General features: G+C 37.4%; 1 protein-coding gene across 1 annotated transcript; it reads left to right on the forward strand.

Annotated features, from left to right (window-relative positions):
* The first annotated feature begins 2657 nt into the window (after positions 1-2657).
* zgc:171844 (uncharacterized protein LOC100151763 homolog) lies at positions 2658-14728 on the forward strand. Its single transcript, XM_059348498.1, has 6 exons — positions 2658-3086; positions 6475-6592; positions 9546-9619; positions 11555-11669; positions 12098-12168; positions 13496-14728. Exons 1-6 carry the CDS (start codon positions 3008-3010, stop codon positions 13612-13614), a joined length of 576 nt encoding a protein of 191 aa, XP_059204481.1. The 5' UTR covers positions 2658-3007; the 3' UTR covers positions 13615-14728.
* The last annotated feature ends 1058 nt before the right edge of the window (positions 14729-15786 follow it).

Consider the following 15786-nt stretch of genomic DNA (forward strand, 5'->3'; position numbering starts at 1 on the left):
AAATCAGCAGGCAAGATAAGTATTTGCTTTGTATCCAGATCATATAATTCCAGAGAAATTCCTTCAGACTCAATGCTCAACAGTTTTTGGACGATCATTTGGACCATCATAAGTCATTGATTAGTAACATTTATTTTGATGCATTTTTATTTTTTTGTGCAGCTTAAAAAAAACTGCTTTAAAAAATACCACATATTATAATTGTCCACTTTCAATGAGTTATTTTTTTAACCAACATCCATTCTGACAACTACCAAAAATCCATTCAGTTTCAGAATTTTACCCTTAATGCCAGTTTATTTACATAGTACCACTATTATGAAAAGAAAAGTGCACTGTTTTTAGTGTAACTAAATGCTTTTTTTTTTGCATGTCAGTTATAAGCAACAACATTGATTTTGATGCATTACATCAAACACTAGTGCTTTAAAATACACCAGTGGAAATTATGAAAATAGCATGAATATGTCCCATAGGGCAAACATGAAAATGTTGAAAAAAAAAAAGTAAAAATTTCAATTTTGAGGCCAGGGCTCTGTATTAAAAACTTTGATTTTAATGGGTTTCAATGGGACATGTTTGTCCTTGAGGCTCTGAGTGTGCTCTGAGTGAGTATAATCTATTTGGCTATAGATTATAGATTGGGGTTAGATTATAGGAGCTGAGATCCAACTTGCAAAGTCCAAAATATAAATTCACACCCTTGTCAAAATGTTTGACGATGTAGAAACCAGAAAGCCGATAATGTCCCTTGTGGTGCACGTTGTTTAATATTCTTGTGTGATGCGTCCTGAATGACAAACACCTCTGTGCTGGCTTGGCTGCAGGACTCAATGAATGCATCAACATGTATGAGTGGTTCTGCTACCTATAGCTCGGTGGCAGCTCCTTCATGCACACAGATGCACTCCCCAAACATCTGGCGGGGCCCTCGAGGACCCGGCTGCATGAAATTCCCATTATGTAGTTAAACAGCTGAACTCAATCAGGCACAATGAAAAGTGATGGGGAAAGACGGCTTTATTCTCCTGTGGAGAGCGATGGTGTCGTGGTTAGAGCGTAGCAGACTGTTAAAACAGCAGATGTCTGTTATTTTAATCTTTTAGGACTTCATTCCATATGTTTAGCCTCTTTAGGAGCTTTGGCTGCAGTGGTGGAATGTAACAGTAACAGTTCGTCACTACAAATGTACTTTTACTACTGGAATATTTTCTCTTCCTCCCTCTTCATGCCTTTACTTCACTACAATTTAGAGGAAATATTGTAAGTTTTACTCCACTACAATCATCTGACAGCTGTAGATAATAAAAGGTCACCCATAAAGTTGGAATAATTTTGTTATCAATCCTCTGTTAATTGTGGTTTCATTTACATTGTGATATGTTTTGGAAGAGATATTGACTTTATCTGTCAAGAATAAATCATATTGTCACAATCATTTAATGAAAAGAGGTACATTTTTATTTTATTCCAACTTTATCAGCAACCATGAAGTTACAAATTAAGATATTGCACACCAAATATAACTAGAGCTAGAAATAATAATTTAATCCTTTGACAAAAAAATTAAATGGTGTCAGCTTGATTAATGTCAGGAGTTCCCTTTTGATTATTTTAATTTATTAAATTATTTTGAGGTTTGGAAAAAATGATTCTATTGTAAAAATGTCACTTTGGGATGATTGTGACAACATTTCTCACTATTTATTCTTCACATACGAAACAATCGATTAATTAAAAAATAATCAGCAGTTTCATTCATAATAATAATGTATTGCATCAATAGGAATTAGTTCCTATACAAAATAGTTCAAACTTAGCTCAATCTCACCACTTCAAATCAAATCCTGCTTTTCTAATAATACATGAGTAATAATGTATAATCAAAGCAATAATATAACACTCATAGGAACCATTATTTCTGCATTGAGTAGTTTTACTTTTTAGAGTTTAAGTACATTTTCCTGACTATACTCACACACAGTTTATATAAGTAAACCTTATACTTGTAGTGGAGTATTTTTACATGGTGGTATTGTTACTTTTTGTTTTACTTTTTATTTTAGCCTTAATCATTTTACAAACATAAACATTTTCAAACAATTAAACATTTCCTGACATAGGACTTGTAATAAGTGACATCATAATAAACATCAACACACAAAACATGAGGGAAGAAAAGATAAATAAATAAATGAAAAAAGGAAAATAAAATTATATACATACATACATACATATAAATAAATAAATGAAAAAAGGAAAATAAAGTGATATACATAAATAAATAAATGAAAAAAAGAAAAGAAAATTATATATATACATACATACATACATACATACATACATACATACATATAAATAAATAAATGAAAAAATAAAATAATATATATACATACAGACATACATATAAATAGATAAATGAAAAAATAAAATAAAAGAATATATATACACATACATACAGACATACATATAAATAAATAAATGAAAAAGGAAAATAAAATGATATACATACATACATACATACATACATACATACATATAAATAAATAATAAAAAATAAATAAAAAAGATTTAACTAGGGAATTGGTAAATATAAAATCAAATGATTCAAAGGTGCAAAATTATTAATCCTAGTAACAACAACAGGCAGAGGAAACGATATCTAGCTATCTAAGGTGGCTAAGCAAGACTTTCCAAAGAGGAATTCAAAGGTATGTCTTTTCAACGTCATCCCATCACTTCCTCCCATCCATCAAACAGTGGATTGTTACTTTAACTTGTGCTGCAACTGTGTGCAGTAGTGCAGCTCTGCCGGCAGGGGGCGCCCTGCAGCTCCTCCGTGCTGCTGACACCACCTCTGGAGGAGTCATTCAGCATCTGCTCCTGCTCTACACTCCCTCACACGTTACAGCAGGCTGCACGGACTTAGTCCATACAATCAATATACATTTTCAGGCTGCACGAATATTTCTTTGTTGTTTGTGTGTGCAGAGTGATTCTGGACAATATGGAAACAGAGAGAAGAGCCTCCAAACAGTACGGCTCTCTGGAGGAGACGCAGGTGGACGGAGCGAAGGAGAAAGCAGGTGAGTTTGATTCTCTGCGCTTGGTTTGAATGAACTGGCTGCAAGCTGGAATAGTGTTAGTGTGTAAAGTAGTCAGAGTCAGCCGGGTAAAGTTACCTGTCAGCAGGACTTTACACTTATTCATTTCTAGTATTAATATATATATATATATATATATATATATATATATATATATATATATATATATATATATATATATATTAATTACAACCTTGTTTCACAAACATAAGGAATACAATTCATCACAAATCATTTCTTATGGATATTCTACTGCAGGGAGAAGAGCTTACAGCAATATATTTAATAGTTCACAAATATCAACTAATTGTACAATTGTTTAATTGCTTTTTTTTTGGAGAATTTAATAGAAGCGATGTGCTGCCTGAGCTCACTGTGAAAGGCACCAAAAGATGGTTTTCTTCGAGCAAATTTACATTTATGAATATGATATTTCGCCATCAATATGATGAGGTTTATAATACATTTTTCTTTTTTCTTTATTTTTGGTAAAGTCAAAGAGCCCAAATAGTACATCCCCCCAAAACAACTTGAAATCTTTATCAACATTGTTTGCAGTAAAGTTACAAATATCAATCCAGAGACCTTGGACAAAGGGGCAGTACCAAAATAAATGAGTAACAGTTTCAATATGTTCAGAACAGAAAGTGCATTTCACATCAGTTCATCTTCTAACATTATGTATACGTTATGGAAGTGAAGCTTTCTGCAGGAGAACATTCATTTAAAGGGACAGTTCACCTCAATTTCAAAAATTTACAAAATTTTTTTTTTACAAATTAAATGATGCAAAAACAAAAAAGGAAAAACGGTTAGGAATAAATTTGAAAAACTAACCAGCAATGTCTCTTTCCAGAAATCATAACATCCAGTTCAGTGATGTTGGTGTTGTGATTTTGGGGTGAACTGTCCCTTTAAAGGCCATACATCTGCCTTCCATAGAGTTTTCCTACATGTACTGGAGGTCTGAAGAGCCCACTTCCACACTGCCAAAAATATAAACCTCACACTGGCTTCCAGGATATTTTACTTTCCCTGTGATTAAAAACAAAGTTAATATTTTTTCTAAGAAAATATAGGTGAAATGTGATTTTACTGTACAGATTTAGAGAAATTCTGCTCAAACTACATTATTACAATAATATTTTCTTCACGTTAAAACTTTAAATGTGAAAAAAATCTTTCTAGATCACATAAAATTTTCAATGGATTCAATCAATATCAGTTTGAGAGTGCAGACTGTGTGCAAACAAACAAAAAATAAAAAAAAGTGCTGCTGTCTCTAGGAGAAAAAAGAGCAGGTTCTCAGGTGGAGGTCTATCTGTCATGTGTGCAACATTTAACCATCATAGCACACATTTATTTTATTTTATTGCTTTCTATTACAGCACATGTGTCACACGGTTAACTTTAAGTGTGTCTTCGGGGTGTCATGACTACAACTGTATTCTGCTGAGATTATGTGCAGGCTTTAAGAAGAACACAAAGCTATAAAACGTTATAAATTGTGAATGCACACAAATCTGCTGTATTACAAACATAATTAAGTGGTTTATTATCATTTGTTATTAAAATAGTGGACTAATTTTTGGGACCTTTATGAGGGAGCCTGGGGCAATATAATAGAAACAAGAGCAACACATGCAGACTGTTTCATCAGTAAATCACAAGCTGATTAATGTGTGTGCATGCATATATGTGATAATACATATGCAGATGAGAAAAGTTGTCGAACCACCAGATTGTTCGAAGCAGTTGTATGCCTGTGCAGCGCTGATATCCCCAGTGATCCAGTGTGTATGATTGTCATGTCTTTTCACACCAGGTCAGGTAATTAAAAGCTGCTCGGAGCTCTGCTGGATGACTCATCGCTCCTGGTGAGGAGTAGGAGGCTGCGGGGGGTGGAGGGTGGAGGGTGGAGGGGCAGTGCAGCTATTCACTGATGCCTGAAGACTCACTGGGAAGAAGTATCCACAGAGCTCTGATCAGATCATAGCAGGATGGTGGATTTGATCCAGGCCAGTGTTAACATTGCAGGTGTCATTACCTCATTCATAAATGCATGTTTGCCTCTGGATATTACTTTATTTACAGTAAGCTTTCCTTCACCAGTCTCTTAAAAGCCCTAATAACCGACACAGGTGGTTTATTGGCCTTAATGAGTGCAATCAATTACTCCAACTAAGCAATTTTGCACTTAAGGTGCAATGGAAAGATGAAGATTCAACTAATTTTTGTTTTCTCTTTACTCAGATCGAATATTGTGTTTACAAATCAATCAAATCAAATCAAATCAAAAATGTTTTATTCATCCCTGAGGGTAAATTCAGTTAGTCTGGTAGAATCTCTGTCAGCCTGATGGCTGTAGGAGCGAAGGATCGTTTGAATCTCTCCGTCCTGCAACGGAGAGAGAGGAGCCGTCCACTGCTGTTTTTTTGGTTCATAAAGGTTTTGTGTAGCAGATGATCTGGATATTTAAAGATGGCCTGGAACATGTTGACATTGCATCTCTCCACCACCTCCTCCAGTGTGTCCAACCTGGCTCCAACCACAGAACCAGCTCTTTAGACCAGTCTGTCCAACCGCCTTCATCTCTGTGTCTGATGCTGCCTCCCCAGCAGACTGCAGCACAAAACAACACACTACCACCACAGACTGATAAAACATCTGCAGTATCTTACTACAGATGTCCAGAGATCTCAGCTTCAAGAAGAAAAAGAGGCGGCTCTGCCCCTTTTTGTAGAGAGCGTCTGTGTTTAGGGACCAGTCCATCTTATTATCCAGGTATACACCTAGATACTTATAACTTGGCACCACCTCCATGTCCTCCCCACAGGTATTCACTGGCTGAAGAGGGGGCTTGAACCTGCTGAAATCTCTGATAATTTCCTTAGTCTTTGAGGTGTTCAGTAGGAGATCGTTCTTGTGACTCCAGTCACTGAAGGCTTTTATCAGATCCCTATATTCAGATTCCTGTCCATTCCTGATACACTCCGCAATAGCAGTGTCGTCGGAGTACTTCTTGATGTGGTGGGACCCAGAGTTGTATTTGAAGTCCGCTGTGTACAGTGTGAACAGGAATGGAGCCAGGACAGTGCTTTGTGGAGTCCCTGTGCTGCTCATTAATGTCCCAGAAACACAGTTCCCCAACCTGACATACTGTGGTCTTCCTGTCAGGTAATCTGAGATTCTGGGGGGGGGGGTTCTCCTTGGTATAGATGGTGCAGATGGTATAGTGGCATTAATTTTGGATTCCTTAATGGTTTCTTCGTGTTTGTACTCTTTGAATCTGAAAAGTGTAACTGTAAAACTCCTAGTCACATTCTTAGACCCAAATAAACATGTTATGGTCTTGTCTGTCTTTCCCCAGAGGACGCAATTTCGATGGCTGACTCCACAATCACGATTGAAGACATTGAAGGAGAGCTGAGCAAAATTGAGCGGATAAGAGACATCCTGGTACGGAGGGAATCGGAGCTGAGATACATGTAAGATCAGTGCTTCAGTAGGACTTCAGTACATTAAGATACCAAAACACCACAACAAAATTCTGCAAATCATATTTTTAGGGTTTTTTTTACTGACACAGTGCTGTCATTAAGATGATTATATATGCTTCTGTTGTATCATGTGATGTTCTGTTTGCTCCTCTGCACTGACACACACAGTACAGGGATCTGAATACACTACGACACTGTTAGCAGCCCCGCAAGAATTAGAGATGATGCACCGTGACTGTCAGCCATCAGCTCTGAGCAGCCATGTGCATGATGGCAAAACGTGTGTGTAGAAAAACAGCAGTGCTATTTAAGGTCTTAGAAGTCTAGCAGCACACACACACAGACACACACTTCAAGGTTTTTTTCCTCGCTTTTAATTATTTCTATTTCTTTTCCTGCCGAGACCTTCCTCATTATTTTGACACATGAGGATGGAGGTGGTGGAGCAGGGACTGAAAGCAGAAAGCAGCGCTGCATAAAGTGGCCATATAATTGATCAGAGACACAGAGAATAATGACTTTTGGTGGTTCACCATGTATCGTTTTCACATCCTGTTTTCACTTCAATCCACGTTCATCCGCATCCAGAGAGTGTAAAGTGACGTACAGTCCCACTCTCAATAACAGATTGTTTACCTTCTTGTCTCCGTGGGCATGCACGTGTTGACATGTTTTATAATAACTCCAACACAGGCAGGAACTGACGCTTAACCACTGTGGGGAGATTTGGTAAAACAACAAAATGTTACCATATGAAAACAAATGTCTTTAATATTTCTCAGTTGGAGACGTGTAACCATAGCCGTGTTTCCACTAGGGGGAAAAGTGGCCATCAGGAAAGTCTCAGGCCACACCCTCTCAAAAGTTCGCTCACTCTGTGTGTCTCCATCACAAAAAGGCCCCCAGAGTGATTTAGAGACTCTGGAGGTGAAGAATGGTTTTGGTCCGTCGTGTAATCGCTTAGTGACAGTTTCGACCATGACGTCACATACGCGAAGGACTAAACACGGATGCTGGATGCTAAGGGGTTAACATCCCCTCCAGCTCTGCAGCTGGGAGAGACTGCTGCAGGAGGACTGTGCCCCTTTGACTCGTCCTTACTCTTCTTAACAAGCCGCGGCTCGTTAAGAAGAGTAAGTAAATAGGTCGTAATCATAGAATGTATATAAATAATGGATGTAGTCACTGTGACGTCACCCATTGGATTGTGGACTGCCCGTTTGAAGCATCGAGTTCAGCGTTACACTCGTCACTATCTATTCACCATCTTGTATGTTTGTTTTTGTTTTGGCTAGCAAAAAACAAAATGTACGTTACTTACCTCAGAAAAATGAACAGCGACTCCTCGGAGTGTCTGCGTCTGTCAAACGCTGAACAAGACATTTTTAATGAACAAAACGTTCAAATAAACTGTCATTAAGTGAAAATACAGTGAAAGGGTCAAAGTTATGAGACCAAACCACTAAACGTCCTTTTTTATATCTATATAAGTTATATATAACTTTATTCAAACGTTGCCGAGGATACGCATTGTTCTGCTTCTCTCCTGATGACGCTCGCCTTGTTAGTGACCTGTCAATCAAGGGTAGCCACGCCCCAAATCATACAATTCTTTATCTTCTATTTTCTTCTAAATGGGGCCATTATTAGAACTATTAACATCAAATTGTCTTGAAGAAGATGTTTTACTAGTTATTGAGACCATAGTGTTGTCCTAAAAAAAATTCTGAGGTAATAAATGAAGTGAGAAGTTTTCTCATTTTGCATTGAAATTAATGGACAGAAATGTTTTTGCAGCCAAACGTAGCACCCCCTGCTGGAATTTTCAGTAGAATGCAGCTTAAGGCACTTCCTGGTTTGCCTCCCTGCTCAGACCCGAAGTTTGCCTCCTGGTCGTAATAAGCTGTTTGCAAGACACTGGATACTTTTTTTGTGAGAATGGTCTGTTTAGGAACTTGATGCAGAAATTTAATTTCAGATGACTGCAACATAAACAAAACAGCTCTCATGATAATGCATTTTGAATAAACACCCCTGAGAGGCAGCGGCATATGAGTCATCATTAAATATATACCTCTGAAGTACACTGAAGTGAATCCTATTTTATTAAACCAACAGCTCAGAGTACATATTTCTATCACAGTCATTTCCCTCTTGTTGTCATCACTGCAATAACAGCCCACACACACACACAGACACAGGCGCACACAAACACTTGTGTGACGGCTCCTGATGTTTTCAAATCTGCATCAGAGTCAGACGGCGAAATGAGATCTGATACTGTCAGGTGTGATTCATTCACAGAGGGCAGCGTGGCCGTGTTGTTCCAGCTAATAAACTCACAGACCTCACTATCATCTCACTCCAGTGTTTTTCTGTTTTGTATGTAAAGTTAGGGAGGAAATGACTTTGCTGCCATGACATAATATCTATTCTACAAGAGAAAGCTAGTCATCTCAGTCAATGAAGATTGATTTGACTGATTTGGAGTTCTAATTTGATTTGATTCAAGTTTATTTCGAATATGAAAACAAAATAATAAAAAAGAGTAAGACAAAAGATTTAACATGAGATATAGAATACATATTCCAAAAGGAGTGAGAAGAAGTAAAACTTATAAACTCCCACCCCTCTCCTTAAATATGACTAGTTACAATCCTTGTCTAAACATGTCTTGTATTACAAAAATATAAATATACCTATACACAGTAATTATATATACATACATACATACATACATACATACATGCATACACACACACAAACACACACACACACACACACACACACACACACACACATACACATACATACATACATACATACATACATACACATGCCCACAAGCCCAACTGTTTAACAGTTTAAATATACTTTCTTTTTTACAGTAGCATCTGCTGATTTCCTCCAAATACCAATTCATAATTTGTTTTCCATTCAGGATGGATGACATCCAGCTCTGCAAAGAAATCACAAGACTGAAGACGGAGCTGCAGAAACTTGTCTCAATTCCAGGTAAATTAAAAAGCAGTCACTGTGTTTGTCACATCTTATTTAAGTTTGCTTATGATGCCCTGCATATGATTCTTAATGGCAGAATTATTTTTTTAAAAGATGTCTGCCAACTGTGTTTTTCTGATGAGCATCTACCTCAGAGATGAGAGCTGGAGCGAATTCAACACAAGCTGGTTGTGAATAAAAATCATGACTTTTTAAAAGGAAGTGTTTTCATGTCAGCTAAAAGACACACAGACTTCAAATGACAATGCTCCTTTCAAGGTTTTTCCCCTTTTCTACTTGAATCTTGGTTATATAATATGTCTTCTGTCGGAAAATATTCAGATAGATACTGATGTCCTTTGTTCCTTGGGTTCAGATGACAGCTCTACTGTAGAAGAAAGCTATGGTTGCAACTAAAAGGAGAGAAGGTGCTAAAGTATAGTACAAAAGTGGTTAGGAAACTATAATATACTATAAATTCAACTTTAACAATGCTAACACATTAAACTATGACGGTTAACAAGGTAAGCATTCACTGTAAAAAAACAAACAACTGTTGTTTTTACGGTAAAAAAAAAACAGCAGCTGTGGTTGCCAGAACCAGAAAAAGTTCTACCGTAATAAATACGGTAGAACTTTTTTTAAATATTACCGTAAAAAGATATTGGCACTGTTGATTTCACATTTAAGATTGCCTTTTCATTCAATTTTTTACTGTATAAATAAAAAGTTTTTCCATCAAGAGAAACACTGTTTTGCAATATAATTGACAAGAAAAAAAATCGTTATAAATGCTGATACATTTAAGGTGTTTCATTGTTACTGAAACTGAATTAACTCATTTATCATTTTACGGTCTTTTACTGTCATGGTTTAGCAGTTTTTCACCATAAAATCTACAGACATTTTTTTACAGTGTTGTGCATGCTAAACATCAGCATGTTAGCGGCAACTTCTGGGTCTGAAAAGTGGAACCAATGCAGAAGAGTCTTAAACTTGCATTCTTTGTAATAGCTAGCAGGGTGCAACTACACCGGTTGCAAAATGAAATCAGATTGTATTGAAGTCTATGAGAGAACGACCCTATTTCTCACTTGATTTAAACATTTTCCTAATGAGTTTATGGTCTTAGTTGCTAATTTCAAGTATTTTTCAATGCAGCATGATGTTCATTATGTAAGTGATGGTCCCTATAAGAGGTTAGAGATGATAGAGCACAGTATGCTTTAGAACATAAACACACGGCACACCAGTATGTTTTCCTTAAAGTTACCGCTAACATTTTGGTCACCTATAAATGTCTTGTTGATTTCATGATGTTGATGTGTCTTGGGCAGTGGTGGAATGTAACTTAGTACATTTACTCAAACATTGTACATTTACAGTGATACGACTTGTTGCTGTTTTTTTTAATTAAACCACATAACAGTATATTAAGAAGAAAATGAGCCCTATCTTGATCAAATGAAACACTGCTTTCATAAATGCATCAATAATATTAATCCAATAATATATTTAAATTATATAAACCGATCTGAGTGGGTTCATTCTGCATGCTGAGTACTTTTACTTTTGATACTTTAAGTACATTTTGATGCTGATACTTTTGTACTTTTACTTCAGTAAGTTTTGAATGCAGGACTTTTACTTGTAGTGGAGTAATTTAACAGTGTGGTATTAATACTTTTACTTAAGAAGGGGATCTGATTACTTCTTCCACCACTGTTCTTGGGTGATGTCAAAAAGACTAACTCCATTTCTGGCTATACGCACAACAACAAAGTTGTGCGTATAGCAAAGTATTTAAAAATCCTGTTCTGTGAAATATAAATGCAGCAGCAAAAGGCATAATGTCTGAAGTGAATATTCCTTTAAATACAAAAAAAAATAAATTGTTAATAATGATAACTTTTTATTTTTATTTTATTGTTTTGCTTGTCTGTTGAACAGACAATGACAAGTCCAAGGAGGACAGAGAGAGGGAAGAGGAGCTGCTGCAGCAGATCAACAAGCTGGTGGAGACCAGAGACTTCCTCGTGGACGATGTGGAGTTTGAAAGGCTGAGGTGAAGTTAAGTTAAGACAAGGGGCAAAAATATTGTAATTAAGGTAAAAGGTGCAGTTTTACTATGTCTTTACCTTCGTTCAAGACCTCAGCCACCTGACTTTGGCATGTAATGTTTCATAGCTCTGTTCATGTCAAAGAATATCTTTGAGTGACATTTGAGTGGTCGCAGAAAGACTGCAGTTATATGAGAGGCCATCCTCATGTGTGTGTATGTGAAAGTATAAAGAGGAGAGGGAGGTGTGCAGATGCAGCAGGGGATTCACTGCATGTACAGTTGATTAAAATTCTCTACAATCCTGAGGATTTGTTAGTCCAGCTGGTAGTCTTGGTTTCCCTCAAATGCAGCCCATTGACATTTTACGTGATTAAGAAAATCCTCGAACCACATGCTTGAAATTTACAAAAAGGACATTTTCTCCTCCACAGGGAAAGAGAGGAAGATAGAGAAATGGCCGCCTTCTTACAGTCCAAATTTCCCAAGACATTGGCTGCAAAAGGTGAGTCTGACCATGACTCTGTCTGTCATGTGCATACTTCCAGTTAAGAAGAAATCCTGAGTTGCAGTTATCTTTTATAGCACACGTATCAAGATAGGTGTTAGGTGTTAATACTTTCTTCTGGTAGTTTGGCTATAAACCTCACACCAGCTGTATCACCCAATCAAGGATGTCTGATCCAAACAGAGCAGCACCGTTCTGCTACAATTCCTAATCTCTAAATCACTGTGAAAGAGTGCCTCAGTTCAAATCAAGCAGCAACCTCCAGAGATGGAAAAAAGGAAGCCCATGATGCAGAAGTTCAAAAAACTGCAGTTCCTTAAACGGCCACTTGAGGCTGACTCCAAACACGAGTCAATCCCCATAGACCCCTTTGTTAAAATGCTCAACTTTACTTTAAAATGCCCTGGTCTCTGGAGCTAATTTTCCCATTTATGACTAATTTATGACTATTAAGGCTAAACGTTATTGGCATTAAAGGACATGACCATTTTGACCCATAGACTGTTTAAATAATGGACGTAGTCATCATGATTTCACCCATTGATTTGTGGACTGCCTGTTTGAGGCATCGAGTTCAGCATTACATTCGTCACCATCTTGTTTGCGATACGGGGAGCAGACCATATCTGGACTGTAGAGGAGTGAGAGGGATCTGATCACTGACTACAGCCTCTCTACACCTCAACCTGACTGAGAGAAGCTGCTGCTAATTCATGTTAGCATTAACTGGAGCTAACCGGGATTTTAGTTTTGGCTAGCAAAAACAAAAACAAAATGTATGTTACTTACCTCAGAAAACTGACCAGCGACTCCTTGGAGTGTTTGTTTGTCCAAGCAAACGCTGAACAAAACGTTCAAATAAACTGTAATTAAGTGAAAATACAGTGAAAAGGTCAAAGTTTTGAGACCAAACCGGTAAACGTCTTTTTTCTTTCTTTTTTGTTACTTTATTGAAACGTTGCCGTGGATACACATTCCTTTTCATCTTTCCTGATGACTGCTTGCCTTGTTAGTGACCTGTCAATCAAAGGTAGCCACGCCCCAAATCATATGATTCTTTATCTTCTATTTTCTTCTAAATGGGGCCATTGTTTGAACTATTAACATTAAATTGTGTTGAAGAAGATTTTTGATAGCGATTGAGACCATAATGTTGTCCTAAAAAAATTGTCTGAGGTAATAAATCAAGTGAGAAGTTTTCTCATTTTGTATTGAAATTAATGGACCCAAATACTTCTGCGCCCCTTTTTTCGGTAGGATGCAGCTTGAGGCAAATAAGAGTGTGGTGAATACAAGTTTACTGTCATTGTCCTTTTTTAATCAGGTACTTTGCAAGATCAAAAGGTGGCATCCAAAGCCCAGCAGACATCAGCGCCGTTTGTCACTAAAACTGGACTTACACTACTGAAAGACTGCTGCGGCTTCACCTGCTCCATCATGTAACACTGCCTCTGTGTGTGTGTGTGTGTGTGTGTGTGTGTGTGCGCGAGCATGTGGATGCACCTTCATGTGTATATTGTATATCCGCCCTACTCAGAAGGATTATCTGCATTTTTCTTAATTTGCTTGTATGCATAAATAATATATTATGTGATTAGCTGCTGTGAAATCCTGTATTAATATGTCTTGCAAAGGGGAAGGCGGCTGGCTTATAGATAAACTTTCGCTGCCAGTCTGCTTAAGGTAATTAGATATCATTATGGCTGCTCTGACTATTCATTTGTGGTGTATTAGATGTTGTAAGAGTAGAAGTCACTGAGGGAACAAACATATTGTAGCGGAGGATTATTAACATGGGACTGCAGCAAACGATTTGTCTATTTTTTAAACTTTTTTCATTATTCAGTTGATTGTTTGGTCCATGAAATGGTACAGTTATTGAGAGCAGTAGAGCAAAGGAGAGATGCAGAATATTGAGTTAATGTAAGATGACAATTTTATGAATTAAATAAAAACAAGTAATGTTTTGTGCTTTTTGATGAGTTTTGCACATCTGACTGACCCCACCTTTGTCTGAACAGGATGTAATTAGTCATTAAGTGATATGCCTTACAGTTGTTTTTTTCACATATATGCTAAAAAATAATGCGTCTTTAATCTTTTATTTTTGTGTGACATGTCATCTTTGCAGTGCATTTATAATATAAGACTTAAAAAGGTGCAATGTGCAAGATATGGATAGATTTTTATTTTCCTGAACCCACCATCTCACCGACAGGATTGAAACGTGTTTTCTTTAAAGATTGCCAAAAATCCACTGTTTATAGAAAGAAACTGTAAAAAATACATTATCATTGAAATTTGAACTTTATGGCAGTCTTGAACGCATCACAGGTTATGAAAATTTCCGTTAGAAAAAGTAAGAAAAACTAAGCTTACAATTGTGATATTTCTGTCAGGTCGTGTTTGACTTAAGCAATAGCTCAGACCAGTATGTTACCACGGCTACGGGCCGTTGTTCGGCCCGACGCGAATCGCAGTGGTGACTGCCGAGACACTGACAGCGGAGATTTCTCTCCCTTAAGAACATTCACTTATACACAAACAAAGACTGAAAGGACAAAGATTTTTGAAAGGTTTCTCTCCATTTATGTTTTAAAATGTCACCCACCCGCTCTTTTGTCAGTCTTAAGGTCTAAACCTACGATTTTATCTTGACACCAGTCTTCAAAGCATTTGACAGCCCACCTTGTTTGCTTTACGGTCATTTCTGTTTTTTTCCAATTTCGTCAACCTCTCTTTTACAAATCTGTGCATGTCATTTTTTGGCAGGTGATTTTTCCAACGGAGATATACACTCTTCAATCCACTCGTCCATAGTGAGGCCACCACGGAGGTCCAAGCTGACCATAAATGTTTCCATTTTGTACGCTAGAAAAACAGTTTAATGCTAATGGGAGATTAAAGAGACTGCCGCACAAGCAGTTTTGGTTGCTTAGTAACGGCAGAAAGCACCTTGTATAAAAAGATGAAAGCGGAGTACTATAGACTTGTGACAAGAATTAGACGTCATAGCCGTGCTATACGGGATTTATACCACGGCTAACACCCAATCAGATTGCTTGATTCGAACCATCTGTTTTATGATTTGGATTTAATGTTCAACAATATCTCCACAAAGAAGAGGAAACCAGGACTTAAATACCGACCTCCTCCAAACAGCATCCTGCCGCCATCCTGTGTTACTGCCATGACAACTGGATGAGATGGTGGCATGTGTGTGGTGGGGGTGGTGATGGTGGTCCGGGGGTTATTATTGTTCATTGTGGTGAGGAGGAAACCAGATGGTTTCAGTTCCACATAACTTACCTCAGCTGCCTGCCTTCACCTCTCACACACACACACAATAACACACACTGCAGCCACAGATGAGTCATACAGCGGACTTGGAGATGCAGCGCCCACAATAGCAAGACCACCTTCTTTAATTGGTCTGATAGAGCGTTTTGTCTCACTCTGGTTCAGTAGAAATGATGCATTTTGGCATGCATGTTTTTTTCTGTTACTATTGTCCATATAGTTTCTTCCTGGACCTCTTTTCCTGCAGTATTGTGGTTCTTATGGCAGTTTGTCCTTATGGCAGTAGATAAAGGCCGTCACAGCTGGTTGCAGATT

Source organism: Centropristis striata, chromosome 13 (assembly GCF_030273125.1).
Source record: "Centropristis striata isolate RG_2023a ecotype Rhode Island chromosome 13, C.striata_1.0, whole genome shotgun sequence".
NCBI classification, from domain to species: domain Eukaryota; kingdom Metazoa; phylum Chordata; class Actinopteri; order Perciformes; family Serranidae; genus Centropristis; species Centropristis striata.